The 27688-nt window shown below is 47.1% G+C and overlaps 1 protein-coding gene across 7 annotated transcripts in view; it reads left to right on the top strand.

Annotated features, from left to right (window-relative positions):
- ARHGAP32 (Rho GTPase activating protein 32) overlaps positions 1 to 6419 on the top strand; it is a 265244-nt gene extending 258825 nt beyond the window's left edge. For all 7 annotated transcript variants that reach the window (XM_055304940.1, XM_055304939.1, XM_055304936.1 and 4 more), the window contains one exon: positions 366 to 6419. In XM_055304940.1, the coding sequence (XP_055160915.1) occupies positions 366 to 2618 (2253 nt within the window). In that variant the 3' untranslated portion in view covers positions 2619 to 6419. The remainder of the gene's footprint in view (positions 1 to 365) is intronic.
- The last annotated feature ends 21269 nt before the right edge of the window (positions 6420 to 27688 follow it).

Genomic DNA, 27688 nt, shown 5'->3' with positions numbered 1-27688 from the left:
TAGACAGGTAGACCCGGTATATAGTTTTAAGGGTGACTATACCTTAAACCTCTGTTTTGGTCTGCACGTTGAGATAATGTCAGGGCAACCTCGTCTCATGTTTAAAGCTTATCACAAATTAAAACTTTTTTCCAAAGATGGTAATGGCTGTTATACCCGGTGGCAGCACAGACCTTTTCCTGGTGGTGAGGGCAGACTGGCCTCCTGTCTTGTCCAGGGCCACCACGTGGCTTGGGAAGTTTCAAGCTGCTACCCAAATAGCCTCCACTTGTGGGTTACAGATTGAAGATCCCACACTTGTGGGCTACAGATCCCACAGAGGGAAGCATAAACAGCAAGCTCATAATATGATCATCTTTCCACAGGTTCAGGTAGTTCCAGCTCCGGAAAGACCACTTGAATCCAGAGCCAGGGATGACCCCGCACCTGCCCTTGTCAGCGATGGCAGCGCAGCTGCTCAGTGTCCTGCCTCTGCTCCTGCCGTGCAGCCAAGCCTTCCCGAAAAGTTGCGGGAAGGTGCCCGGGCCCCACCGCTGCACCTGCGCGCTGAGTCTGTCCCCGTGTACCCCTCCTGTGGCTTTCCCGCACCAGCTCCCCCAACCAGGACAATGGAGAGTAAAATCGCTGCCGCCGTACACTCCAGCAGCGCAGATGCTCCCAGCACTTCCAGTTACCACCCCTTTGTCACCGCGTCCTCAGCTTCCGTGGACGATGTTCTCCCTCTACCACTCCCTGTCCCACAGCCCAAGCATGCTTCTCAGAAAACGACCTACTCCACCTTTGCGAGGCCTGACGTCACCGCTGAACCCTTCGGTCCAGAAAACTGTTTGCATTTCAGTATGACTCCAAACTGCCAGTACCGTCCCCAGAGCGTACCTCCACATCATAATAAGTTGGAGCAGCACCAGGTGTATGGTTCCCGATCAGAGCCGCCAGGCTCCATGGGCCCTCGTTATAACACATACGTGGCCCCAGGAAGGAACGCGTCCGGACATCACCCCAAGCCGTGCAGCCGAGTGGAGTATGTGTCTTCCCTGGGCTCCACGCTTCGGAGTAGTTGTTACCCTGAAGACATTCCCTCATACCCTACCATCCGGAGGGTGCAGTCTCTCCATGCCCCTCCGTCTTCCATGATCCGCTCCGTTCCCATTTCACGGACAGAAGTTCCCCCGGATGATGAACCGGCCTACTGCCCACGACCCCTGTACCAGTATAAGCCATATCAGTCCTCCCAGGCCCGCTCAGATTACCACGTCACTCAGCTTCAGCCTTACTTTGAGAACGGTCGGGTCCACTACAGGTACAGCCCATACTCGAGTTCCTCTAGTTCCTATTACAGCCCAGAAGGAGCCCTGTGTGACGTGGATGTGTATGGCACGGTGCAGCTGAGGCCCCTCCACCGCCTACCCAATCGCGACTTTGCCTTCTACAACCCTAGGCTGCAAGGAAAGAACTTGTACGGTTACGCCGGTTTGCTCCCGCGCCCCCGGGCCAACATGACTGGCTATTTCTCTGGTAATGACCACAACGTAGTCAACATGCCTCCGACGGCTGATGTAAAGCACGCTTACACCTCGTGGGATCTTGAGGACATGGAGAAATACCGCATGCAATCCATCCGGAGAGAGAGCCGTGCTCGGCAGAAGGTGAAGGGGCCCGTTATGTCCCAGTATGATAACATGAGCCCGGCCGTGCAGGATGACCTGGGTGGGATCTATGTCATCCACCTCCGTAGTAAATCCGATCCTGGGAAAACTGGACTTCTCTCGGTGGCAGAGGGAAAGGACGGGCGGCATGCAACCAAAGCCGTCAGCCCCGAAGGAGAGGACCGCTTCTATAGGAAGCATCCAGAGCCAGAGTTCGATAGAGCCCACCACCACGGAGGATATGGCAACGGACAGTCAGAGAAACCCACCCTCCCTCAGAAGCAGAGCAGCCTCAGGAACAGGAAGCCTCACGACATGGGTTGTAGCCTCCCTGAGCACAGGGCACACCAGGACGCAAGCCATAGGCAGTTATGTGAGTCAAAAAATGGGCCACCGTACCCCCAAGGAGCTGGCCAGTTAGATTATGGGCCCAAAGGGATTCCAGATGCTTCCGAGCCAGTCAGCTACCATAACTCTGGAGGGAAATACATTCCGTCGGGGCAGGAGTCTCTCAGACTGAATCACAAAGAGGTGAGGCTCTCCAAAGAGCTGGAGAGGCCTCGGGCCAGGCAGCCTCCCGCCCCAGAGAAACACTCCAGAGACTGCTACAAGGAGGACGAACATCTCACCCAGTCCGTCGTCCCACCCCCGAAACCAGAGAGGAGTCATAGCCTGAAACTCCATCACAGCCAGAACGTGGAGAGGGACCCCGGTGCGCTGTACCAGTACCAGACACATGGCAAGCGCCAGAGCAGTATGACTGTTGTGTCCCAGTATGATAACCTGGAGGGCTACCACTCCCCACCCCAGCACCAGCGAGGAGGCTTTGGAGGAGGAGCAATGGGGACGTACATGCCCTCTGGCTTTCCCCACCCGCAGAACAGGACATATGCTACAGCTTTGGGTCAGGGGGCCTTCCTGCCCACAGAGTTGTCTTTGCAGCACCCTGAAACACAGATCCATGCAGAATGAGCCCTGGAGCAATAGAGTTGAAGCAGCCTCTGCTGGACAGTGGACTGTTCTATTTTTTTCAGTAACCAAAAAGATTAAAAGAAAAAAAAAAGCTACAATCCACCCTCCCCTGACCACATTAAAAAAAAAAGAAAAAAAAGAAAAATCACCATCTTTTTCCCCCTTCCCTGCTTCATTATCATCTTCCATCTCTAGACTGTGATTTTTGTCATTAAAAAAGATCTGAATGATTGTAAAGCACTGTGTTGAAAACCTAGTGAAGAAATTTGTCACAGACCATACTTGCCATATGGGGCTAATTTGTCAGAGCCTGAGGACTGCCTTTAACTGAATTTGAATTTACCTTTGTCCTTCTTAGTATTTGCTATATAGCGCAGAACGGTTTATGTCTAGTTCTGGGTAGGCTTTTGCATTTTCCATTGCATTCCTACTGACACACTAGCCATGCAGCTTGCCCAGGTCGACACTTGGTTTTTATCACTTCATTCTCCCTGACTTTGAAGGGTCTCATTTGTTAAATTAGAACGGAGGAACCCTAATCCTTCAGATGAGTCTGTCAGACAATTAGCACAGTATAATTTTTTAAAAAATAAATAAATAAAGGACTGAAGACTTTAAGCATCTAATAAAGAGTCATCATAAAATATCAGGCCATTTAGACCCAGACTGAACCATGTTCTTTACATTCTTAACTTCTCAGAGTCCTCCCTCGCAGTACAGTGGGCAGGCTGATGTCAACTGCAGAAGGGAAGGGATTCTAAAGTCGGGAGTAAAGAAACTTCTTAGGCAGAAGTCGGTGAACTTCATTAGCACCATGAAACCCTGTCAGTGCTTCTAACGTGTTGCCTGCCTTCAGTTTTTTTTTTTTTCCCAATGATATTTGGTAAATTGCAATCCTAGTAAAACATTTCATGCCATTTGTTCTCCTAAAGCAACTTTTTCTTTTCTTTTCCTTTTTTTTTTTTCCCCATTGGGGGGAAAAACAAACCCCAGCATGACTTGACTGGATAAATACACATAATTTATCATGATTACAAATTTACATGTTAATTTGTGTTTCTGAACCAGAGTAGGTACCAGTTTCTTGGGAACTCTTAAAGTAGCTATGAAATTACTGGTTAGCAAACTGAAAGCTCCTGCAATAATTACACGTAGCACACCGCCCCCATTTCACCAGTTGACGTCCTAAGGAATTCGTGTGCCGTTTGCTCCCTCTGCACTGGAGCGGTCACAATTTTACTGTAATTGCCATTTTTACACCAGCATTTCAGGTATAGTTCTTAAAACTCCGTGAGCATGTTAAACATGTGGAATACCCTGGACTTCCTTTTGAAAGTCACATTCCCGGTTGGACAGCGGTCTGGCCTGACTCCACTCCATCTCCACACCAGCCCCCCACTCCCACCCCCAACATCCACGCCAGACCCACAAGGCAGTCCTATATTTACAAACACGTTTAAATTGTCATTGCATTCCATAACTCTCAATAATACTTGAGTTTTATACATTCACATGTTTTAAAAGTGCAGTTTGTAGAAGACACTAGGAGAATTTCATTCCATTTGCTGGATGATTGCTGCTCTGGCTTTTTAAGACTTGGAATTAACTTTTATTTAGAGCAAAGGAAGAAATCTTTTAAGAGGCTAAATTCATGCTGCTATTATTGCTGTGAAATTGTATAAAGATTAGGATTCATGCCAGTTCTTTTTTTTTTATTATTTAAAAGAAAATCATGTGATTGCATTTTAAGGGTTTATATTTAGAAAAAAAAATAAAGTTTTAAGAACACAGTTATTTATATGTGGAAATACTCTATAAGGTTTTCTTTTGTTTACCCAGAGAAATTCATTCAATAAGGATCATGGTAGCAGCCCTGACATACTGACCTGTGGAAGGTCTGGAAATGTCTCTACATTACATATGCAGACCCAGTGGGAATAGAATCACAGTGTTAGGGAACCTGATAGGATCCTTCACACAAACACATCAAGTGCTATATACAGGAGTTTGATCTTTGGCGAATATGCAGCACTAACTTTTTTTTTTTTTAACCTTAACCATCTTTGTGTCACGTAGGCAACCCATCGCCCCTCTGAGATCACACAAGCCCTGTAAGTTCTCACCAGCAGCATGGAGCGTAGGAAGGAGCCAGTATGACGAGGAGGTACAGAAGGAGTTAGGAACTGGGATCCCAGAAGGAAGCGGCTGAAGGAGTCCTGTCTAATTTTAATATTTGTGGATTTGTTGTCACACACATTGTTTACTCCTGAACCTAAGTCTCTTTTATGAAGACGGAGGTTAATTCCTCAGAACCAGTACTTTATTAATGTCCTGTGGGCTCAGAAATATCAGGTGGATATTTTGAATACAGAATAACGACTCAAATTTACTGGTATAATCATGAAACACCGGCTTTAGGTAAAATCTAGAGTTGTTCCATTTAATGTACATAGTGACAGCCTAACTTTGGATTCAGTTGTTTTGAGGGACTTTGCCTGTATCTTTCCCTTTCTAATACTGTAGGGTAGAAACCTCGTGGCAGATTACTGTGAGCCAGGCTAACTCAGCACAGTTCACATGGTGTGTGACTTCGCAAACAGTTAACAGTTCAAATTTTGACATGGAGCATTATGATCAAGGAAATGGAGCTGCCTTATGCATTAGACCCATAATTTAATTCTATTGGTATTTTCATAGCTGTGTCTCCAGATTGTATCTTTTTGGCAAAATTCAGATGTCACAGTTTGGTTTGATTGAAACAAATACTCCCTGGATGTCTGGCCAGAGACTTTGCTAACAGCCCCAGAGGTGCCACTTTCTTACTAATTTCATCTGAGCCTTATTGCTTTAATGTATTCAGTTTGCTTTTAAAGACGCAAGTCCCCAGGATGGTCCCACCAATAGGGCCTGCACATTTTTAGAATGGCAAAGCATTTTTTAAAAGTTAGGGTCAGGTTGAAAACTTCTAAGACGACTCTGTAAAGAGGGACTGTCAGATTGGGAATGGAGATAGAAGGGTAGGTAGCCACATATGAAGCAGCAATAGATGCATACGATGTAAATTGGAAATTTGCCCCTTGAGTGATAAAAGGAGCCTGCAGGGTCCATATATCTGTTCCCCGCTTTGTTTATCAATCATCCTTCATTATGTTGACAAAGTATCATCTGAGCAATGTGTGTAAGGAAATTATAATGAAAGCAAAAGTATGTCAGAAAAGTTACTTCCAAATGGTTAGAGGCATGTGATTTTCAGTACTGTGTGTTACGGAAACGTCAGGAATGGTATATTTTAATGTCAGTGTGCACAGAGGGTCTTTTTTCCTTTTCTGATTAGTAACTGTTAGTGTTCAAAGAATAAAAATGGTTGTTTTACAGTTTAGATTCTAAGGTAGCAAAACCTGATTTTTCAGCCATGACCTGCATGAGAGAAGCATCCTAGGAAGTCTTAGATCATACCTTTGAGTTCTTAACTTTAATTTATATAGTGTTTTTTTTATGTTTTAATATTTTTGTGAACTGGTGTAAATTGTTAATGCATATAAGCTTGTGTATTTTTGTAAATAGTTTTGTGATTTATTTCTTGACCCATATGTAAATATTTAGAGTCTCATTTCTTCAAAACTTATTTGAAGCTGAGTTGTGGGCTTGGGGTTTTGTTTGTTTCTTTGTTTTGGTTGGGGGAGGGGGGAGAGAAGAGATTTTGTACTCCAATAATCCAGATGGAGATATCTTGTGGTTTAAAGCAAATGTCCCACTGAAAGCAATTCAAATATCAACAAAATTATTTCAGGTTAAAACAGATTTCTTTGTGTATGTGTTTCCTTCTTGCCCTAATATGACTAACAAAATGGTAAAGCTGAGAGTATTCAAAAAGGTACGTGTATAACACATTATGATACCAAATGGCATACAGTATTTGAAGGAAGGGGTTTAATGTCTCCTGTTTGTATCTGTTTGCCACAGTGTGCTGCCTGGCTGGGTTTTCTCCAGGTCACACGGGCTCTTTAGAACCACAGAGACCTGTCACCCTGTGCTGGAAAACCTCGAGAGAGTTGCTCCATCTAGGGCTGCCCGAACGAACCCACAGCCAGCTGCTGTGGCCTGACTCCCAATCTGCCAGTTTCTAGGAAACCAGAATTGGCTTCTGAGCTCAGGATGCTCCATAAGGGGATTCTAAATAACAACCATATTTCTAAAGATTCTCTCAAAGCATCTTGGACATCCTGTTGACCTTTCAGAGAGAAATGACCAGGAAAGAGTCATCTCCTACACCCTGTGGCAAGCTGGTTCATGGCAAACCCATTAAAGAGAGTATTTCAGTGACACAAGTACTGCAGGTAAGCTAGCTGCCTGACAAGGGATCCAGAGTGTAGTGCTATGCTGAAGTCCTGCTCAAAAATATTTTAGTATCAGGATTTTTTTGAAGGAAGGAAAAAAACCATGATACTGAGCTAATCAAGTCTTAGTTTCCTTATTGGGAGTCATAAGTTATAAATCATTCTTCATTCTGAATTATTAGGGCCTTTACCCCCTTCTGCCTATAGTAGGAAAACTTGCCTGTTTTGTACAGATGACCCTGGAGAGCCATTTTCTTTTAAAAAAAAATTATTTATTCATGAGAACACAGAGAGGCAGAGGGAGAAGCAGGCTCCCTGCAGGGAGCCCGATGCGGGACTCGCTCCCAGGTCTCCAGGACCACACCCTGGGCTAAAGGCAGACGCTCAACCGCTAAGCCATCCAGGTGCTCCCACCCATTTTCTATATACCTGCACACCACAGTACAGGCTATAAGCAAAGGTACAACTGGAACTTTCAGTAAATGTTCCAGACCTGAACACATTTCCCTTGGAACTGTCCTGATGGGATTAAAGAAAAGATCTGTGTGACATTTCCACTGGGTCTCCTTAATTTTCTGGGACCCAAAGTTCTTTACCAATAATTTCATCACCAAATTTCCTTCATATTGATGAAAATACGGTACTTGTTAAAATGTGTAGTCATCATTGAAGAGTCAGTGGCAGACACGCTGGTGGCATTTGAGACTTTAATTCTTTGTGGTTCTGTGGGAAAAGGCACATTTTAAAGTACTATTGATTCCCCATTACAATGAATCCTTGGTCATCTACAACCACCTAAAACTAAGACATTTTAGTCGGTCATGTTTCTCACACAGTTGAGAGGGTATGTCTTAAAAAGAAAATGGTGGTTTAATTTTTATTTTAAATGTTTAAATTACTGCCAGAATATGTTTCAAACCACAAACTTTGTTGCCATCATACCTAAAGTGACTCATCACTTATATGTATGGATTACCGGATTACCAGGCTATAGGGATACTCTCAGGGCACAGTGAGATAAAAGGTGTGTGGGAGTGTCTGTTCTGTTCCAGGCGCCCTACCACCAATCTCCTAGTATAGTCTTGCTTTTTAAATTTACTATATCCTCTTTTTCTCTCTGCTGTCACTTCTCACTGTTGTCTACAAACTACCTCTAAACCTTCCTCTTCCTCCAAAATAAATAACCTTGTCAAAACAGTGAGCAAAAGAAGTTCTGAACTGGGACCCGGAAAGACTTGGATTTCGTGTCCTTTATTCTTCATTATTTGGAGCCACTTGCTCTTTTCTCCTAACAAAGTGCTGGAATAGCCAAGTTCCGGGAAGTGAGATATTATTGCAAAAGATAAGATGTATGAGATATTACTGTATTAGAGGGGAGAATGAAACCAAGACCATGAGAGCTCTCCCTGCATGTGACATTCTGTGAGAGAGGTGTATGGTTAGACACCAGCATTTTTCCTGTTAATACTGTGAAGCATTTCTCTGTGTGAGTCCCTAGAGGATGTCTAGCATGTACCATGAACCCCGGGGGGAGGAGGAGAAGACTGTCATGTACACAGACCACTTCAGCTGTCCTTGAGTCTTTCAAGTAGTAGGGTTTTTTTTTAATTTCCTAAAAACATTTTGAAAAACATCCTGAGATTTCTCAGCCACTTGTTCATATTTTAAACTGAGCATGTAGCTCTTAAATTTATATGTATATAAAGCATCTGAAAAACCAGTTAAACATTAGGGTTTTTTTGAGCAATCACCAGATAGGCTGATTCAGTAGGTCTGGCCTGGACTCCGGAATCCACAGTTGTAGCAACCACTACATGTGATTCTGGTACAGATGGTTGATAAGTACTGATCTAGACAGCATTTTTTTTTTTTTTAGTTTAAATTCAATTTGCCAACATATAGTGTAACACCCAGTGTAGACAGCATCTTTAATAGCTTTCTCCTAAAGAGAACCTATTTTTTATTTAAGATTTTTTTGAAATTTATTCATGAGAGACACAGAGAGAGGCAGAGACACAGGCAGAGGGAGAAGCAGACTCCCTGTAGGGAGACCAATGCAGGACTCGATCCCAGGGCCCTGGGATCACAGCCTGAGCTAAAGGCAAATGCTCAACCGTTGAGCCACCCAGGTGCCCCCCGAGAACCCATTTTCTACTTCATTTAGCTTTACCACTTTTTCTCATTTGTACCTTAGTCCCCTATCATTTTAGTGATACTGGAACACAAATTTATTCATTTTCCTGTCCCCAGTGGTTAAATAGTATGCCTAGATTCAACTATTTGTGACAATGACACATAGAAATTAGGACTAATTGAGCTGACAACATAGAAAACAATTCAACGTTCTCTGAAACTGGTAAAAACAATACTAAGGACCAGAGCATTGATTCCAGTTATCCACCTATATAGTTCTTTCAGAGGAGAGGCATGTAGGCCCATTAGGAAGTGTAGTTAATGCATGTTTACTGTTCAGTCAACTGTTTCAAACACTGTATTCATGGGAAACAACTCTTAGAGCCAAGTGATGTGCTCTCCTTTCTCACCAAAACGTTGACAAAAATTACTAGCACGTAATTTGTTTATCTGGCTTTTTGGTTTTAGGTACCTTATCAATTGAGGGCAACAATGTAGCAACGTTTTTAGCAGGTAAGGACAACTAACCCTACGCTTCCTCTACTATAGTGCCAGTCAAGCATTTTACATCTATCAACTCATTTGTCCTCCTAGCCCGTCAGTTTACAGATGAAGCCAAGACACAAGGTTGAACCCTTTGCCCACTGTCAACCAGCAAGTGAGCGGTGGAGCTGAAACTCAGGCCCAGGCACTCTCGATGTGAGTCTATGCTCTAATCAAAGCAGACTTTGAAGTTAGGTAGCTGAATCCTGACTGCTACTGACTAATTCTAAAACCCTCCCGGAGCTACTAAGCCCTCCTAAAACTACATCTGCAACGCTCAACTGAGCCATGGCTCGCTCAGCTCTGAAATGACCAGTTAGGTACTGGGGTCTCGAGGGCTGGGGAGGAGAGCAGAACCCAGCAGCCCTCGGCCAGGGTACTCAGCTCACCGCAGTCACAGGAAAGAGGGCTCTACAATGCTTAGGTAACTGTCCTCAAGAATTTAAGGAAGCAAAAAAAAAACAAACAAAAAAAAAAAAGAATTTAAGGAGGCAATTGTAATTTGGCTCAACGGAGTCAAGAACCAGAAGGTCTCACATAGTTGACAGACCTCTTTCAGGAAGAGTCTTGAGTCCTAAGTGGACAGGCAAGACATAACTTGGGGGCTAAAATGAACCCTCACAGTGAAGCTCAGAGCACGACCTGGGAGTGAAAAAAGCCCTAGTTTTTTGAAAGCATTTTGCAGTTATTCAGTAAAGACCTTTAGGTAGAAAGCGCTGGTGATTACGGGAATCACGTGCGCCTTCTGCACGGGAGCTACGGCCTCTCCATGTCACACCGGTGACTCCGCAGCTCAGGGAGCCGGTCTTAGGGACAGTTGCCAGCTGCGCTGTCTGGGCCAGCGGAGTCCCTCCCTGCAAGCTCCACTTGTTGCACTGCCCTGAGTGTTGGCGAGCGTGCCCTGGGTTGATGCGAAGAATCCCTGCTGAAGAGACGTGGCCTTGATGGTCTCCAGTGTTAAATGGTAATACTTGGTAAAGAGCAAGGGACCTTGCCCTTATTCTTAAACACACATACATTTTTCTTGATTCAAAACGTGTTAAAGCAAAGTGACCATCCAGAGAAGAGAGTAGATGGATAGTAGTAACTAATAGTTCTAACCATTTATTGATCGATTATCAGGTGCCAGGCTATCCTATGTGTTTCTACAGGTATTAATATAACTCCGTCTTCATGACAATTATGTGACATAGCACTACTACTTTGATTGCCACTTTACAGATAATGAAACTGAGGCCCAAACTCTCTGACTCCAGAGCCTGTAGCTTATGTTTTTGTTTGTTTGTTTGTTTAGGGAGAGAGAGAGCCCAGGGGAGGGTGGGGTACCGGCAGAGGGAGAGAGGGAGAGAGAGAGAGAGAGAGAGAGCGAGAACCTTAAGCAAACTCTGCTGTGAGCGTGGAGCTGGACACAGGGCTCGATCTCACGACTCTGAGATCACAACCTGATCTGACGTCAAGAGTCAGACACTTAACCAACTGAGCCACCCAGGCGCCTTATTTCTTTGTTTTAAGGAGGCTTCACACCCAGTGGGAGCCCGACGTGGGGCCTGACCTCAGGACCCTGAGATCAAGACCTGAGCTGAGATCAAGAAAGAGAGGCTTAACCAATGAAGCCCACCAGGTGCCCCGAGCCTGTCATTTTCATCCCTGTGCTATGCCACCTGCCCACAGTGGATCTTCAAAGGCTGCGAACACCCTAACCCAGACGTGCGCACACCATGCTATTGAATCACAGGGGAACCCACTCCTCCCTCTCGGGCAAGGCTAGGCCTACGCTGTAGTAGCACCATCACAATCTCGGTACCTTGACACACAAACTCGTGTATTTCCTGCTCAAGCAAAATCTGCTGCGGGTCCAGGTGACTGAGGGTGACGGTCCTCTGTGTGGCCACTCAGTCATCGGGGTGAGGGCAGCTTCCCCATCCCTTAGCCACATCGTCTGAAGCACATTCCTGGAAAGCTGGGGTGGTGGGGGGGAGCCCAGGGGGCCTCACACACACGGTTCAAGCAGTGCACACCGTTCCTGCTCAGAGCTCACGAGCCAGAAGTAGTTTCGGTGTTGTGTCCAAAGCCGGGGAAGGGCGCAGGCTCAGGGCAGCTCGCCACGCGCCGGAGGGAGGGCCCGGCAGGGCAGCGGTGGGCGTCACGCGTGGGCCACGGCACCTGGCCTGCCCTCGGATTGTCCCTCCCCATCCATCCGCTGCAGACCACCATGTCACAGTGCCTGAAACTACCGCCGTGGTCGCGGGCCCCTGGGACAATTGTGGTCAAGGGACGATAGTTCTCTGGACAAAAAGAGGTTGGAGGGGCAACCACTGGTTGGCAGGCCTCCTGGTGAGGTGTCCCTTGGGGGGGGCCCAGAATGGTGGCAAGAAGTTGGCCCTGCACCCACAGACAGGTGTCTGATGGCAGGTTGGAGAAGAGCTTCTGGAAGCAAAGAGATGGCGTGTTGCTTCCAGGGAAGTGGAGGAGGGCTGGCAGAGGGGCAGGGCGCCCTGGGAACGTGTTGGAGACCCAAATCCCGCCACCCTCCCTCTGCTCTGTCGCTGGCCTCACGGACCCCCTCCTTCCACAGTCGGGCCACGTCCACTTCCACCTCAGGCCTCCATTCCTCCCGCAGCAATGCCCACGTGTGCATGTGACTTGCTCTTTCACTTCCAGTCTTTGCCCAGGTGTCGCCCTCTTGGAAGACTTCCTTGACCACGCTCTCTAAAACAGCACCCCCGGGACCCTCAATCCACTTGCTCTGCTTTCCCGTGCTCCCTCCGCATGATTAGCTCTCCCTCCTCCAGAGTGTGAACCCCAAGAGCACAGAACTTTGTCGGATCCTAGGCCTGAAACAGTGCGACAGCCATGTGTGCGTCCGCGCTTGTTGAGCAGAGGTGCCGGTGGGTCTGTTTCCCACGATAATGCAGGGAAGGCAGGTCCTCAGAAGCCCTTGTCTGGGTCCTGGAATAGGACCGCTCATCGTCCTTCAGCGGCAAGAATGAACCCAGCGTCCCTTCTCTGCTTGACCTTTGCACTAGCTGTGTTGCTTGATGGCCCAAAGGAGCACACGCGGGCTTCGATGATCTCCTGCTGCCAGGGTGGCTAGAAACTAGGGTGAGAATTAATCAGGAAAGTGGAGGTCAGTTTTGAAAATTGTTTGGAAAGTAGTGAGGGGAAGTTACCTGGAGGAGAATGGAGATGTTCTGAGTGTCCAGGGGGTCTTCGTTCCCACATTCTCGTCCACCCTACAGAGCACCTGACGTAGGGTGTGGGCCCGAGAAGATGTAAGGAACCCAGGTCGTGGCAACTTTGGAAGAGAAGGGGAAACTGAGGCTTGAATAGTGCTCACCAAACACCTGGAATGAGTACATAAATGAGTTAGTCCCTGAGAGATCTCCTCTAAGCTCTGTGAGGTTAAAGGAAAAAGCGAAAATATTCACCATGTTCCCTAGACCCTATAGGATGAAGTTATGGGAGGTCAGAGGCCTCGGAAGCCTCGAGAACGCTCTGGCAATAATTGCCACGGACTCTGGATTTCACTGTTGGCCGGCCCCTCCTGGGGGAGAAGCGGCCTCCTCGCTTGGTCCTCTCGTGCCGCTCGGGCTCCTCACGTTGGTTGTGGGAGAGACGGTTCTCTCCCGGCCAGATCTCCTTACTAGCGGCCGGGGACTGTCTCGGTTTCTTGATTTTTTTATGGCCCTTTCCTTTAAAACAACAACAACAACAAAAACACCCAAAGCAAACCCTAAAACATGTCGAGGAGCCCCCAACCCCTGGCACTGGGCAGGCGCTCCCGCCGTGGGACCCCGCGTGTACCTCGCCACCCTCGAAGCAGGCGACTTGGCCAGGATCGCTGGCAGCCGTCACCCTCCCACTCTCAGGGAACCCTGGCTCCCGCGCAGGTTCCTATCTTACACAGACGGCCCGTGCGTACGCCTCTCAGATACGGGGACGTCCATCCAAAGGCTGGCTCGTGGTCCAGGGAGGTACCTGCCACCCTGCCCGGGCTCCCCCGGGGGCCTCAGCAGCGTGTGCAGCCAGCCCGCAGCCCCGGGTCACCCGGCAAGAGGGGTGACTGGTGCGGGGGCCACCGGCCTACGAGGGGGCCTCTGGGTACACACGGGTGCCAGAGGAGCTGCGTGGACGGGCGTTGGGGGAGCTGGGGACCGGGTGTGGGGGGGTGGCCAGCCGGTCTCCCAGACAGACTGCGGGAGGTCCAGGTCCTCCTGAGTAGGCCTCAGGCTTCCAGCCCTGAGGGTTGGTGGCTGATGCCCCCCGGAGGCCGTTCGGGCACTGTGTGGTCTGCTGCCCGTGTGCACAGGCTCTCCCCCCACCCCAGGCCCCCCAAGACTTCCAGGAGTGCTTTGGTCCAAGCTACTCCCTGCGGCCCCTCTGCACCCCTCTCATGACAGTTGCACCCTGGCCTCTTCGGAGATCCCCATAGAAGCCTGTTCCTGCCTCAGTTTCCTTGGATGGGTTCTTCTCGGCCTAGAATGCTCTTCTGATGGAGGCTCCCTGTGCTCAGGGACCCAGCACCAGGGAGGCCGTCCTCAGCGTCCCCGTGGGGTAGCTGCTGTCCTCCTAACACTCTAAGTGGCGCTCGTCACTCAGGAACCATTGGCAACGACGTGCGGCTGCGCTCGGCCCGCTCCTCCCTAATCTGCAGGCCCCACGGGCGCCCGGCCCCACGCACGGGCGGGTGATGCGTGAGAAGGACGGGGTCGTGGGGCCGGGAACCTGCCAGAACTCTTACTCTGCCCACGCGGCCCGGGGGGAGGCTGGGCTAGGGTAGCGGGGTGTCTGGGCTGTCGCGCGACACCACGGGGCCACCAGATGGTGCTGTCCACACACTTTTCATTCGCAAACCTCCGTCTCTGGGCCGTGTCCCCAGACCTCTGGCGATTCAGCAGGCCGCTGTCTGTCCCCTGGCCCCCCTCCCTCCCCACTTCTGCAAGAGCAGCTGGGGGGCAGCGGCTGCAGCAAGTGCAGGGAGCTGGGGGGCAGCCTTGCCAGTGGCACGAGGGGAGGGCAGGAGGTGGCCGGGGACCCAGACGGCACCTGTCCCCGGCTCGCCAGGGGGACTCGCCTCACGGAGCCCAGGGTTTCAGAGGACGATCTGAGGCTGTTAAAGCTGCTGCGGACGCATGTTTGGGTGTTTTCGGCAAGTGGCGTGAACCACCGGAGCCTGGCTCCCTGTCCCCGAGCCGAGGCCTGGCAGGGCCGCCCCGCAGCTCTCCAGGCGCCACTAAATTCAGCTGATTTACATGTCGGGGCGCCAGCCAGAGGACCCCCCGGCAGGCCCGGTGTCACTCGAGACCAGGAGCCCTCCGTGCAGTTCCCTGTCCAGCCTCTGCTGGCCCCACCTGTCCCTCTTGTGCCTGTCGGGGCTCCCCCAGCCCAGGCCAGGTCCCCCAGGTGCTGTGCCAGCACCTTCACCAGTAAGGGGCTCTCCCGGCCCCACAGGCCCGCGACGAGAGTGCCCCATCGCTCCTTGTGCAGGAGCACGCTGAGCTTGGTGACAGTACTGTCGCTGGGTCACAGAAGCATTTTATTCACGAAACGTTGCTTCAGAGCGCAGTTCCGAAACGCCTAGCTGGACACGACCTGGGCTGCGTGTCAGGAATTTGGGGTTTGGTCGCAGCTTCTTTACTTTTATTTTAATTTTTGATTTTTATTTACTCTATTAAAGAGAGAGCAGGTGAGCGGGGTGGGGGTTGCGGGGCGGGGGGAGGGGGAGACCGGCCTGTCCTGCAGGCTCCACCCCAGACCCTGAGTCAAGGCCTGAGCTGAGTCGGGGAGGCGGCTACGCAGCTGGGGACCCCGGCTCCTTCCTTGTCACAGGTGCCCCGCGTGTTGAGCCCAGCCGATGCCACGGCGAATTGGAGGACCCGGTGCAGGCTGTGGCCCAGCTGCTCCATCCCTCGCATCCGCAGTCCTCTCATCTGTAAAATGGGGCCGGGACCTGCAGTCAGGACACTGAGACCTTTCGAGGGCCACCGGGGTGGTGGCCGGCCACAAGTCACCCCGGAAGGGACAGGTGCCGTGGGAGTGAGGTGGGGGCGCCGGGGCCGCGAGGCTGGGTCCAGAGCCTCTCTGGAGCAAAGGTTTCCAGGCCGACGTGTACGTAAACGTTGGTGAGAGTGGCTGCCACCTGCGGCGCCTCTGCCACGGGACTAACTCAAGTGACAGGTTTTCGAAGTCCCTTGGAATCCCAGGTCCTTGTACTGAAACATCAGCTCCCATCCACTTCTGAGTCCTATGGCCGAGGACCAACCTTTTTCAACTCATTTAGGTGTCTCCTCTGGGATTTGCCACCGAGTTTCCAACTCAAGGGCTACTTCTTGATTTTTCCATGTTAGGCCTCACGTGCGCACTTCCCACTGAGGAGGAGAAGGGTGACCTCTGGCTGGGCCGTGCCTGCTTGGTGCCCCATTCCCGCCCCCCGACACCCCGCACGTGCACCCCACCGACGGTTTTCATTCTACTTACGGTGCAGAGCCCCTTGGCCGATGTCCAGTAGTGATCATGCGTATGAATTCACCTGTCAGCGTGGGCTGCCGGGCCGTGCGCTCTTCTCCACGTGGTTCAGCGCCTCACACGCCGTTTCTGTGCGGTTCTCTGTTGGGAGAGTGGGAGTGAAGAGGGGGCCCCTGGAGCCCTCCTCTTCCTGCTCCCACCAGGTGGTTCCTGGCCTGCTTCAGGGCCATGACTGCTGTGGGAATCCCCTCCACCTCTCTCTGCGGGCGATCTCTTATTTCCTGAATCTCACCTTCCTGTCTTATTTTATTCCCTCTTTGTGATGGAAAAAGATGCAAGGAATATAAGTTTTGTAACTTTGCATTTCCCCGCTGTCACCCTTTTTGATGGTTTAGATCCATATAGGATTCTAGACTGAAAATCGATTTCCCTTATACTTTGAATATCAGTTTTTTTTTTTTTTAAATCCTCCGTGGCAACTCTAGCTGTCAAGAAGCCTGATGTCATTCTCTTTCTTGATCCTTATACGTGAACTACTTTCCTCTTCGGAAACTTGGAAACTTTTATGATCTCCTTCGTCCTGGTTTCCTGAATTTTAATGATGATGTATCTTCATGGGGCTCTTTTTAAACTAATGGTCCTGGGCACGCAGTGGTCCTTTCAAAGAGGAAACATATGAAGAGAATCTTCAGTTCTGGAGATTCTAAAACATTTTCTTCAAACTTTCTTAGTTATTTTCCAAGGACCTGTTATTTGGATGTTAGAACTTCTGGGTTGATCTTCGATTTGATTTCTCTTATCGTTTTTCTTCTATTGTTCATCTGTGACATTTTGCTTTACTTGGTGGGACATTGACTCATTTAAAAATGAATCCTTAGGATGAATTTTTGTACTTCTATATTTTTTGATTTCCAAGAATTCTTCCTTGTTCTTTGAGTGTTCTCATTTATCTCTTTTTGTTCTGATTAGTGGATCCAGGCAGGACCTTGCTCTCTAAAATATCAAGTGAGTTTTTATTATTTTTCTTCTGTCCCCTCCATTTCTTTTCCCCCTTAATTTTCTTTCATCTGTTTGCTTTTGTTTCTGTCCCCTACGTTAGACACTTCGCCTCCCTGACAATCAGCGGTTACCGATTCAAATCTGAATGAATCGTGTGCACACACCTGTGCACACACACGCAGACTGGAGGGTGTGTTGGGGAGACAAGGCTCACTGGCTCCTGAAGCAATGCACTTGTAGGATCACGGCCCCCCAGAGGTGGCTGGTTCTAGCCCCCGGCACCTGTGACTGTGTTAGTTACATGATAAAGGGGAATTAAAGATTGCAAGTCGGCTGATCCTGAGATAGCTTCCCTGGGGATCCAGTGTGGTCACAAGAAGACTTAGAGGGAAGGTAAGGGTCGCAGAAGAGAGCCAGGGAAAGGCTGTGGCGGAGGAAGCCGGGCGGGAGTGACACCCTCTGAGAAGGACTCAACTTGCCACAGCTGCTTAGATGATGGAGCCACGAGGGGCTGTGAGCCAAGGGATGCCAGAGGCCTCTAGAAGCTGGAAAAGGCAGGAAAATGGACTCTTCCCTAGAGGCTCTATCTGGCTTGATCCGTATACATGAGGCCCAGTGAGACTCATACAGGACTTCTTCACTTTGGAGCCGCAGGACAATACACAGGTGTGTTTGAAGCCACTGAGGTTCTGGTAATTTGTTAGACCAGCCGGAGAATCCGATGGAAAGACCCATCCGCTTCCTTGGGAGGCCCATAAATGTCACAGCCGAGGGTCAAATAGCTGGGGGAATGTTTCTGAGACCTGCCACGGTCGGAGGAGCCTGCGGTCTCTGGAATTCAGCTCAATTTGTGAGACCTACTATGTCCTGTGAGATCTACTATGTCCATCTGGAGAAATCTGCTGCTGTCTCAGTAGCCCCAAGGGGAGCCACTTGGGCAGGGCTTTGGGGCTTTCCAGTGAATCCTGCACACCTGACTTCTTTTCCCAATTTTTTTTTTTTCCAAATCATGATTTGCCTCAGGTCCCTCCTGCCACTGAGGGAAAAAGCCAGGACATTTTAGAACCAACGTATGTGCAGTCTCCCTAGCTGGTTATACGAGTCTGGGAGGAGATACAGCCACCGGACAGAGGCCCAGAACAGTGGCCAAGCCCCGCCAGGTCAGGGCCAAGAGCCGGGCCGTGTGGCTCCTCTTTTCACTCTCCTAAGGATACCTTTTGATGAGCACAGTCTTAATTTGAATGTAGTCAGAATTTTTCTACTCATGGTTGGTGAATTCTATGTATTAGTTATAAGTCATTTCCTACTATGAGGTCATGAATATAGAAGCTTTACTGTCTTACCTTTTTTATTATTTTTAAAGTGTTTATGTAAATTCCAGGTAGTTAACATAATATTAGGTTGAGGTATAATATTAGTTTCAAGTGTACAATTTAGTGATTCAACACGTCCATATGACACTCAGTGTTCATCACAAGTGCCGTCCTCACTCCCCATCACCTATTTCCCCATCCCCCCCTCCAGTAACCATCAGTGTGTTCTCCATAGTTTAAGTGTCTGTTTCTTGGTTTGCCTCTCTCTTTTTTTTCCCCTCCACTCATTTGTTTTGTTTCTTAAATTCCGCATTTGAGTGAAATCTCTTGGTATTTGTCTTTCTCTATTTCACTTAGCAAAAATACACTCTAGCTTCCTCCCATGTTATTGCAAATGGTAAGATTTCATCTTTTTTGATGACTGAGTAATATTCCATTATATATTTAATATGGAATATATAATATTCCATTATATATATTTGCTGCTATAAACATTGGGGCTCATGTATCGCTTTGAATTAGTATTTTTGTATCCTTCAGGTAAATACCTAATAGTGCAATTGCTGGATTGTAGGGTAGTTCTATTTTTAATTTTTTTAAAGATTTTATTTATTCATGAGAGACACACACACACAGAGAGAGAGAGAGAGAGAGAGAGACGCAGAGACACAGGCAGAGAGAGGCAGACTCCATGCAGGGAGCCCGATGTGGGACTCGATCCCGGGTCTCCAGGATCAGGCCCTGGGCTGAAGGCGGCGCTAAACCGCTGAGCCACCCAGGCTGCCCTATTTTTAATTTTTTGAGGCATCTCCGTACTGTTTCCCACAGTGACTGCACCAGTGTGGTTTACAATCTACTTGGCATTGATTTTTCCATGTAGTTGAAGATGAAGTCAACTTTATAGTATTTATTTTTCCATATGGATATCTAATTGTCTAACATCACTTATTGAAGAAAATTTCCTTTTCCTGAAGTCAATCAATACCATATTCTTTATAAATCAAATGTTCAGGTATTGGAATTGCTCATATATTTATCGTTTCCATTGCTTTCATTTCTTTCTGTATCTTTGAGCTTCCATGTGGGATCATGTGTTTCTGCCTGAATAATATCTTTGAGTATTTCCTTTAGCACGGGCCTGCCATTAACTAGTTAATTAATTAACTGATTAATTCATCAATTCTCTTAGTTTTTGTTTATTTGAAAATGTTTTCATTCCACCTTCATTCTTTTTTTGTTTAGTATTCATTTATTTTAGAGAGAGAGAATATGCACACACAGGCAGCAGGGAGGGGCAGAGGGACGGGAAGAGAGAGAATCCTCAAGTAGACTGCACGGTGAGCACGGAGCCTGACACGGGGCTCAATCTCACGACCCTGAGATCATGACCTGAGCTGAAATCAAGAGTTGGACGCTTAACTGACTGAGCCGCCCAGGCAGCCCGTACCTCCATTCTTTTTTTTTTTTAATTTTTTATTTATTTATGATAGTCACACAGAGAGAGAGAGAGAGAGGCAGAGACACAGGTAGAGGGAGAAGCAGGCTCCATGCACCAGGAGCACGACGTGGGACACGATCGGGCCCTGGGCCAAAGGCAGGCGCCAAACCGCTGCGCCACCCAGGGATCCCCCGTACCTCCATTCTTAAGGGACATTTTCCTTGGATATAGGCGGCTCTTACTTTCTTTTCATTAACTACTTAACCGCTGTTGTTTCTATGAAGAAATCCACTTTAAGCTCAATTGTTACTCCCGTGAAGGTAATCTGTTTTTTTGGTTTTGTTTTGTTTTGTTTTGACCTCTTCTGGATGCATTTAAGATCTGCATTTTATGTCTTTTTTTTTTTAGTATTTTTACTATAGTGTGCTTACATGTGGAGATGATGTGTGTGTAGATATACACACGCATACACATGAATATAAAATACATATTGCATATGTGTTTTTAAAATGCGGTTGGCTTAGGAGTGTAGAACCTTTTGAATCTATGGCTTAATATTTCTCAGCATTTTTGTAAAGTTCTCAGCTGTTACATCTCTAAATATTGTCTCTGCCTTGTTTTCACTCAGCTCTCCTGACATGCTGAGTGAAAGTGTGTTGTGTGACGAGTGTATGTGTGTTGGACTCTCACCCCATCCTCTCTGTTTCTTACTCTCCTATTTTCCATCGTTTTGTCTTTCCATACTTCATTTGGAACATTTTCTTTTTACCAGTTCATAAATTCAATAATTACCTTTTCAGATTAATTTAAGCTATTATTAAATAAATCCAGTGAGTTTTAAAAATAGACTTTTGTATTTTTCAGTTCTGTAATACTCTTTTTCAAAAAATAGTTCTCCTCCTCTGCCAAAATTCTCCATAGGGCTTTTCTCATCTTAAACACATGTGCATAGACATTTTAAAGTTCATGTCCAGTAATTCCTATTTCTATAGTCCCTGTCTGTTTCTATTGCCTATTTTTTCTTAGTTTCTCTCCTTTTCTTCTTGTGTTCTTGTTCTTTCTTATTGTGTGCTGGCCATTAATTTTGAAAACTTATTTGCTGAAAGAATTTGAGGACTAGAATAGTATCACCTTGCTCCAGAAAGGACATATGCTCGCTTCTGCTGTGCAAGTGGGAAAGCCAACACTTGGAGTTACCTAATCCAGTTCCAGACATTGAGAGACCTTCATACTGAATTGCAGTCTCCTCGAAAGCAATCTACTGCTGTTCATTTGCTCCCAGGGTGCAGCCTTTCAGTGACCCAAACCCAAAAAGAAATGGCTTCATCTGACCACCTCTGTACACTGGCTCATCCCTATGTTGGTGACCTCTGCACTCCCTTCCTGGGACGCCAAGCCCTACAGATGTGCTGCTCAGCCTTTCAGACAGCTTCTCTAGAGTCAACACATATTCCCAGAGGAGGAGTGGCCCAGCTACTGGGCTTACCTTTCTGGACCTCTAGTCTGTCTTCTAGAATGTTCCTTAATAATTATTTGTGACCTTGTTAGTTCACTAACAAGACCTAATGATGCCTTCAAGAGCAGTTTTTCTAAGATTTTATCTACTTTTAATATTTGTTCTCAGCAGGAGGATTGTCCTAAATTAATGGTTCCCATCACCAGAAGCAAGAAATTATCTTCAGCAGACGGGCCCTGACCACTAGCATTTATTCTTTAACATTTAATATCAGACATTGTCCAGTAGCAAGAGTTGTATTTGCGAATACCTTTGATGGAGAGAGAGAGAGAGAGAGGGAGAGAGAGAGAGAGAGAGGGAGAGAGAGAAGGAGGCAGGCACAAGAGTTCCAGCTAACTTTGGAACACAACCAGCCTCCAGTTGCAGCCCTTTGGCTCAGAGGTTGGCTTGGGCAAGAAATTTTGTTCTTTTCTTTAATAACAAAAAAAAAAGGCTCTTAATGCTATAAATCCCATAGGGTCCTTTCAAAATGAATCATGTCTATGTAGATGATTTCTTTTGAGATTATAAAAATATATTTAAAATATCTAAAAAAGTAAAATAAAATATCTCCTAAAAGAGAAATACATACCAAACCCAAAAACATATTTTAGAATTAGATTTTCCAGCTCAGGCAATTTGGAAAATAACTGGAAAATATTTTTGTGCATGCCTAAAACAAGCTCCTCTGAGATCCCCTTCATTACCTGACTCATTCATTAAAAATGCATCATTGGATTTGCACTGTTTTCCTATGCTAGGGCTCCAGCATTGGGAGTATGCACTCCTTAGCCTCAGAGAATTTATAATCTAGCTAAAACCAGACAGGTGAAAACCATCTAAAGTGATAAATATGCATAAGATGTTATAATGAAATGTACATAAATTATAGAGTCTAATACCAGGAATGAACATTTATGGGTTATTCTGCTTCACTGATTATTTATCATAAACATGCGTAGTTCAGAGTTGTTGACCACATTTGGCTTCCTCTGAGAAATTCAAAATACCTGGGTAATCTAAAAGGCGTCATTTGTTAATAGCCACTAAGACTTAGGAACTAAAAAGTAATATAAAAAAATAAGCAAGGGAGCAGGTGCAGTTGCACCTGGGTGTGAATTCTTAGTAGGTGGGTGACCTTGATGAGGTCATTTGACCTCTGTACCCTTATGTTTCCTTTTCAATAAAATAAGGATGAGAGCACTTACCATGTAACATGCCCATGCAGAGCAAAGGGGCTGAGATCAATCCTGCATTTAGCATGAGTTCTGGGGCCTGGTAAAGTATCAGTGTAAATTCTTTTTTTTTTTCCTTAAGGCACAATCATGGTTTAACATTTACTTGGGGGAATTGAAGTAGAAATGAGAAAATACTTTGTGAATTATTAGGAACAACATCCACATTAAGATGGAAAAGGGAAGATCTGTTTTGTTCCCAGCAAAAGACATTAATTTAAACAAATATCTTTCCTGTCTCCAAATGTTTGGTGTAGAAAGCAGTTGTAACTTTGTCCTTCCAAACGTCTTTTTGATTTTTCTTATCCTCACACCTGAGAGAATGGGCTAGTGACATTTCTTACTGGTGGCAATTTTACTGAAAGAATATATATTTTCTCACCGCGCAGGGACCAGAGCCTCGGCCGAGAAGGTTGGCTTCTGTCCTCATCACCTGTACTCTCGCTGATAATATAGCTGTTCTCCTACCCAACTCAATCCTCTCTCCTCTTGCCTCCAACTTGAACTTTTGACTTAGGCGACTGCATGAATATCATCTTGATTATTGAGTAAATTTATTAAGTATCCTGGGATAAAACACGAACAGCACTGTATTTGCCAATTACTACCCACCGAAACATTGTGTGTTAAAATCTAAATTTACCTAGAACAGTAAAGAAAGTAAATACTTTAGAGAAAGTAAATACTTTCTCTAAAAAGCTCCACTCCTTGGGCAACTTGTCCCGTAGAAACTTTAGAGTTGATATTCTCAAAGATTTTGTCCTAGGGCCTTTTCCTTGCTCTCCCATTCTTCCTTGAAATCATATCCACGCCAAGGATTTCCTTCCCTATTGCTTTGTATCTTTTGCACAGAATTTGTCCTGAGTTCCAAACATCAATCCCACTTCCTCCTGGACAGCTCCCACCTAGATATATCCCACAGACCCCTCTTAACCTCAACATGCCTAAAGCAACTAACAATTTTCCTACCCAACGTACACTGACTTCAGATTATTTATCCTTTATTGGCTCAATAACTCAAGCCAGAAACTCCAGGGTTGACCTCCTACTGCTCCAGCCTCACCACTACTGGCTTAGCTCAGCTCCTCAGCAATTCCCATCTGAAGTATTACAATAGTCACTTGTCTGGTCTCTAGTTTTTAAAATGCATGCCGTAAAGTGCAACCAAAGTGACCATTCTGACTGTGTCACATCTCTGCTTAGGTTCTTGAATTAACCTCTCAGTTGATGGTGCCAATGTTTTCCAACTGATGGAAAGATGTGCATAAGCATTACCCAGGCATTTTGTAAGTCTGGGGTCCTGGGCCACAAAAGTTCTGATTCAGATTCAGATTTGGGAATAGGGTTCAAGAATCAACATCCTTAACAAACATGTCAAAGCTCTGATGAGTAGCTGGATCCCATTCTGAGAAGCAGTGCACCGCAGGGCAGTTTGGTCCCCTGGGTCTGGCAAGCATGCTCATTATTTTCTGGAATGTACTCACCTCTCCAGCCTCACCTATGTCTATTTCCCCCTTCCTGTCCTAAAATCCAGCATGCAGGCCAAGGACCAGGAGACTGGGAATGCCTAGATCTTGACCTGCCCCTCACTCAGTTTTCCTTTGAAGATCTCATTGAAGGACGTCTAACCCCAGACTATAAGAGAAGTAAGAAAAATGCCATATTATTAATAGCTCAGACTATGCCCGACACTCTTGAGTTCACGGTTCTCTTATAAAAGCTGAAATGCTAAACGTGGCTGAGCAGAGGATAAAGGGAAGGAAGCAAGGAACTTCTACAAAGGTGGGCCTGAGTCCATTGCCCAACTGATGAAGAACAGCTGGTCAACCTGCAGGCAGGAGACCCGGGAGCAGAGAGTGGGGGTCAGTGGAGTCTTGTGCATGGAGCACAAGGTTTTTGTTTTTTTGTTTTTTTTATATTTTTATACATATATTTTATATTGGAGTTCGATTTGCCAGCATATAGTATAACACCCAGTGCTCATCCCGTCAAGTGCCCCCCTCAGTGCCCGTCACCCAGACATATTTTTATTTTTTTTTTAATAAATTAATTTTTATTGGTGTTCAATTTACCAACATACAGAATAACACCCAGTGCTCATCCCGTCAAGTGTCCCCCTCTGTGCCCGTCACCCATTCACCCCCACCCCCCGCCCTCCTCCCCTTCCACCACCCCTAGTTCATTTCCCAGAGTTAGAAGTCTTTATGTTCTGTGTCCCTTTCTGATATCTCCCACACATTTCTTCTCCCTTCCCTTATATTCCCCTTCACTATTATTCATATTCCCCAAATGAATGAGAACATACACTGTTTGTCCTTCTCCGATTGACTTACTTCACTCAGCATAATACCCTCCAGTTCCATCCACGTTGAAGCAAATGGTGGGTATTTGTCGTTTCTAATGGCTGAGTAATATTCCATTGTGTACATAGACCACATCTTCTTTATCCATTCATCTTTCGATGGGCACCGAGGCTCCTTCCACAGTTTGGCTATTGTGGACATGGCTGCTAGAAACATCGGGGTGCAGGTGTCCCGGCGTTTCATTGCATCTGAATCTTTGGGGTAAATCCCTAACAGTGCAATTGCTGGGTCGTAGGGCAGGTCTATTTTTAATTCTTTGAGGAACCTCCACACAGTTTTCCAGAGTGGCTGCACCAGTTCACATTCCCACCAACAGTGTAAGAGGGTTCCCTTTTCTCCGCATCCTCTCCAACGTTTGTGGTTTCCTGCCTTGTTAATTTTCCCCATTCTCACTGGTGTGAGGTGGTATCTCATTGTGGTTTTGATTTGTATTTCCCTGATGGCAAGTGATGCAGAGCATTTTCTCATGTGCATGTTGGCCATGTCTATGTCTTCCTCTGTGAGATTTCTCTTCATGTCTTTTGCCCATTTCATGATTGTATTGTTTGTTTCTTTGGTGTTGAGTTTAAGAAGTTCTTTATAGATTTTGGAAACTAGCCCTTTATCTGATATGTTATTTGCAAATATCTTCTCCCATTCTGTAGGTTGTCTTTGAGTTTTGTTGACTGTATCCTTTGCTGTGCAAAAGCTTCTTATCTTGATGAAGTCCCAATAGTTCATTTTTGCTTTTGTTTCTTTTTGGAGCACAAGGTTTAAGAGATGTACCATGCATGGCTAGTGACCTTTAAGCCACAGTAACTGCTCAATAGTAGAATGCAGCTAATTTCTCTTCCCTTATTTTAGGGGAGGGGTCTTGGAAGGGAGAGTACTGGGCAGAGACTGGAAGCCTGGGCCCAGAGCAGACACTTGCTGCTCCCAGGTGCTGGAGGAAGGATGGAGTCCGAGCCATTCAAGGACAGAGCTCCATACTCCTTGCCATCACAGACTCTTTGGAATACTAGAAACAAAATGTATTTGGGCAAAAATTATTCTTTGCAAAAAGGTAACTTTTGATGCAGGAACGAGATAAGGAAATATGAATTGCATCTCAGAGAATGCAAATGAGTTTCTCATAAGCCAATGGGAGGGTTTCCAGGGTGAGACACCTTATCTGGTTTAATTAAGAGCCCCAGGATTTCTATTCAGTGAGTTTTCATCACATCAGGCTTCCTTTCTCTAAAATTAAAATGCAGCCAGGGAAAAATTACCCAGTCCTGGGAATAAGGCGCTCTAAATTCTTTCAAAGAATCTGCAGGTTTGAAGAAGGGTCGTATATTTGAAAGTTGGAAATGTGCAATAGAGATAAAAATTCATATTCTGCTTGTGATAAAATCATTAGTGGATAATGCTCCCTTCAAAATCAGACCTGTCCGCCTCCCGGGGAGGAGCTGGACCCTCCTGGTAACGTGACGTCCGTCCAAGGTGACTCAAATTTAGGGCTGACATCAGGCAGCCGGTTCTCACAGAAAGCAGTTTTCACCTTCACTCCTGCCCTCTTTCCAGGTCTCCTTTTAGCTGGAGTGGGAGTGGCGGCCCTTGGCTGGGCCCAGGAGACCGGGTCGGTGGCGAGGGCCAGGTGAGTGGCAGCTTCTGAGGAAGGCCAGGGTGTAAGGCAGAGCGTGGAAAGTCTGGAAATCCAGTTAGCGAAGGACACACATTCAAGGCAAATTCCAGAGGCCTCTTGGAAGCCGGCCTTGCCAGTCTTCATGAGCCTTAGGCTTTTGTAATGGCACCTTGGCCCTTGAGCTAAGGAAGGAGAAGGGATGAAGGTTAAAATCAGGTTTCTGGAGAAACTGCAGATTTCCATCATACCCGTGAAGACAATGTGCTCATCAGGAAAACCTGGCTGAGCTACAGGCTGGCCTCAGATCTCTTGCCAGCCAGTACCCTGTGTCCCTGCTCGCCCACCCGTCGTCCCACCCAGCTACACTGACTGTGACCAGGGGCCTGGCACACCTGAGGCGGCTCCCATCACCGCCACACCAAGAACAGGCCTCAACTCAGCCATTCCAGCGAAGGGCCCACAGGCAGCTCCAGGGAAAGCTCCAGAGCCTGTACCTCACTCCTGGAGATGCTGAGCCCTGGTCACCCACCTCTGGCCTTGGCACATTTAAAAAGGCTCCGGTCAGACCTACACCCGTAGCCTGTGGGGGACAGTGTGCAGGAGGCCGGTTCCACAGGTCCCCAAACTCTAGGACAGAGAAGACAGAAGAGAGGGAACAGAGAAGCCCCGATGCTTTATATTACATTTCTGCTCCCATAGGTCTATCACCACCATCACCGCACTCGTACTCTGGGCCGTCTTACCAAATCCTCACAACTCCGTGCGGAAGATATAATTGTTACCATTTGCAGACGAGGCCTGGAGATGTTAAGCGACATTATCCCCCATCGGTGGTTCTCAAACCTTTGCACATACAAGACTCTCCCCACAGATTGGCGAGTTTCTGATATAATTCATCTGGGATGGGGCCAAGAACGTGCATTTCCAACCAGTTCTCAGGGGCCGCCGCCGCCACTGGTCCAGGGCCCACACTGGAGACACAGAGGTGGCCACGGTCTCGTGGGGATGTGAGATGGCTTCTGTGACAGCAGGTGGCGGAGAGGCGGCATGCAAGTCCCCCCAACACCCGAAGAGTTCTGTTCTGCACAACTTCTGGGGTGAGGGGGGCTTGTGATATTAACAGCTCCTCCTCCTTCTCTTAGCTCT

The sequence above is a fragment of the Nyctereutes procyonoides genome, unplaced genomic scaffold, assembly GCF_905146905.1.
Source record: "Nyctereutes procyonoides isolate TBG_1078 unplaced genomic scaffold, NYPRO_anot_genome, whole genome shotgun sequence".
Classification (NCBI taxonomy): Eukaryota; Metazoa; Chordata; class Mammalia; order Carnivora; family Canidae; genus Nyctereutes; species Nyctereutes procyonoides.
Note: the sequence above shows the minus strand (reverse complement) of the source record. Positions and strands in the feature narration are given on the sequence as shown.